This window comes from Nicotiana sylvestris, chromosome 10 (assembly GCF_000393655.2).
Source record: "Nicotiana sylvestris chromosome 10, ASM39365v2, whole genome shotgun sequence".
In the NCBI taxonomy this organism is placed as follows: Eukaryota; Viridiplantae; Streptophyta; class Magnoliopsida; order Solanales; family Solanaceae; genus Nicotiana; species Nicotiana sylvestris.
Genome location: NC_091066.1, coordinates 138,349,131 through 138,351,063, shown reverse-complemented (window position 1 = coordinate 138,351,063; position 1,933 = coordinate 138,349,131). Strand labels below are relative to the sequence as shown.

The 1,933-nt window shown below is 39.5% G+C and overlaps 1 protein-coding gene across 1 annotated transcript; it reads right to left on the bottom strand.

Annotated features, from left to right (window-relative positions):
* Window positions 1–399: 399 nt before the first annotated feature.
* Window positions 400–1,325, bottom strand: LOC138880025 (secreted RxLR effector protein 161-like). The gene is made up of 3 exons (XM_070159676.1): window positions 1,175–1,325; window positions 886–991; window positions 400–697 (listed from the first exon to the last, which is right to left on the bottom strand). The coding sequence occupies exons 1-3, from the start codon at window positions 1,323–1,325 to the stop codon at window positions 400–402; spliced, it is 555 nt and encodes a 184-aa protein (XP_070015777.1).
* Window positions 1,326–1,933: the final 608 nt, after the last annotated feature.

The following is a 1,933-nucleotide window of genomic DNA, read 5'->3' as shown; positions in this document are numbered from 1 at the left end:
GGGCATATGCCCAAGTCCCATATTTTCCTACGGACACTCCGGGATCATCAAATTACGGGTCCGGGTCCGTTTACCCAAAACGTTGACCGAAGTCAAATTAGCTCATTTTATAATCAAAACTTATCGCTTTTTCACAGATTATCATATTTAAACTTTCCGGCTATGCGCCTGAACTACGCATGCAAATTGAGGTGACTCTAAATGAGGCTTTCAAGAATCAGAACATGGAATTTTGTTTTAAAACAAGTGATGACCTTTTGAGTCATCATAGTGAACCACGACAGGCTGTGTAATGACAACTTCTAATTCTTGAAATAAGCCAAGTAACCATGTTACTTCAGCCACAACAGATGCCATGCTTCAATATTCTGCCTCTACAGAGCTCCTTGAGACAGTTTGCTACTTCTTGGACTTCCAAGACACCAAGGATTTACCAAACTTGACAACATAACCAGTCACAGATCTCCTAGTGTTAGGACAAGCAGCCCAGTCAGAGTCACACCAACAAGTAAGATGCTGTGTTGATTCTGCCTTCATAAACACACCTAAACCAGGTGCATTCTTGAGATACTTCACCACTCTGATGGCAGCTTTCCAATGTGATTGTTTATGCTCTTGCATAAATTGACTGAGTGTCTGCACTGTATAGCTGATATTAGGTCTGGTGATGGTCACATATAGCAATTTTCCTAGCAATCTTTGATAAGAACAAACATCCTGCAATGGCAGATCATCTGTTGCACCTACTTCTTATCATATTCCATTGTAGTCAATTTTTGGTTTGTTTCCAGTGGTGTTACATAAGGGTTTGCTCCACTGAGTCCCATTTCTAAAATCAATTCAAGCACATACTTTCTTTGATTCAAAAAAATGCCCTGTTGAAACCTTAAGACTTCTATGCCTAAGAAGTACTTAAGATCCCCTAGGTCCTTGACCTTGAACTTTTCATGTCGTATACTCTTAGCAATACTCACGAGCTCTTTACTACTTCCTAATAAGCAGATTATCCATATAGACTAAAATGATCACCACATCCTCACCTTTTTTCATGGTAAACAGAGTAGTTATGATTGCTTTGAGTGAAACCTGCACTTGTCAAGTCTTCAGTCAACTTAATGTTCTACTGGCTAGATACCTACTTGAGTCCATACAAGGACTTGTGCAACCTACATACCTTTATTTTCCTGACTTTTAAAACCTTCTAGAATCTCTAAGTATACCTCCTCACATAAGTCTCCTTGCAAAAATGCATTATGGACATCTATTTGGAACAGTTCCCAGTTCTTTGATGCTGTTAGTGCTATGATGGATCTTACTGTAACCATTTTTGCCACAGGAGAAAAGGTATCATGATAATCCAACCCTTCCTTTTAATTGTAACCTTTGCCAACTAATCTTGCCTTAAACCTCTCTATTTCCCCATCTGCTTTAAACTTGATCTTGTATACCCACTTTGATCCCACAGTGTTTTTCCCTTTGGGCAAATCAACTATTTCCCAAGTTTTATTTTCTTCGAGTGCTGTGATCTCTTGTTTCACTGCCTCAATCCACTTGGGGTCTTTGACAGCTTCTCTGAAGTTCTGTGGTTCAACCAAGGAAGAAAAACCTACAAAATAACTTTGATATTTAACAGAGGTGCCTGCATATGACAAGTAATCTGACAAAGGATACAAGATGCAATGTGACTTGGGTTTGGCCTTAGTGACATAGTCCTTCATCCATATAGGTTGTTTGCCTTGTTTGATTGATTTTCTTACTTTTGTCTCAGTAGGCACATTAGTAGGAGCTGATGGAGTATTATCAGCAGCAGAGATATCTTCATTGTTCTCAGTATCATCTTCAGGAATGGAGGTTTCAACTTCAGGGGTCTCATTGTCCTGACGTTGTGAATCAGCAACTATGTTGTCCTGGACATAAGTTGCCTCCTCTTCTC

Excerpts from the sequence above, each read along its gene's own strand:
- LOC138880025 (XM_070159676.1), bottom strand. The coding sequence starts at position 1,325 with ATGGTTACAGTAAGATCCATCATAGCACTAACAGCATCAAAGAACTGG. Across the intron at positions 992-1,174 it reads TAAAAGTCAGGAAAATAAAG|GAAGTAGTAAAGAGCTCGTG; the intron begins GTATGTAGGTTG and ends TCTGCTTATTAG. Across the intron at positions 698-885 it reads TTAGGCATAGAAGTCTTAAG|ATTGCTAGGAAAATTGCTAT; the intron begins GTTTCAACAGGG and ends TTCTTATCAAAG.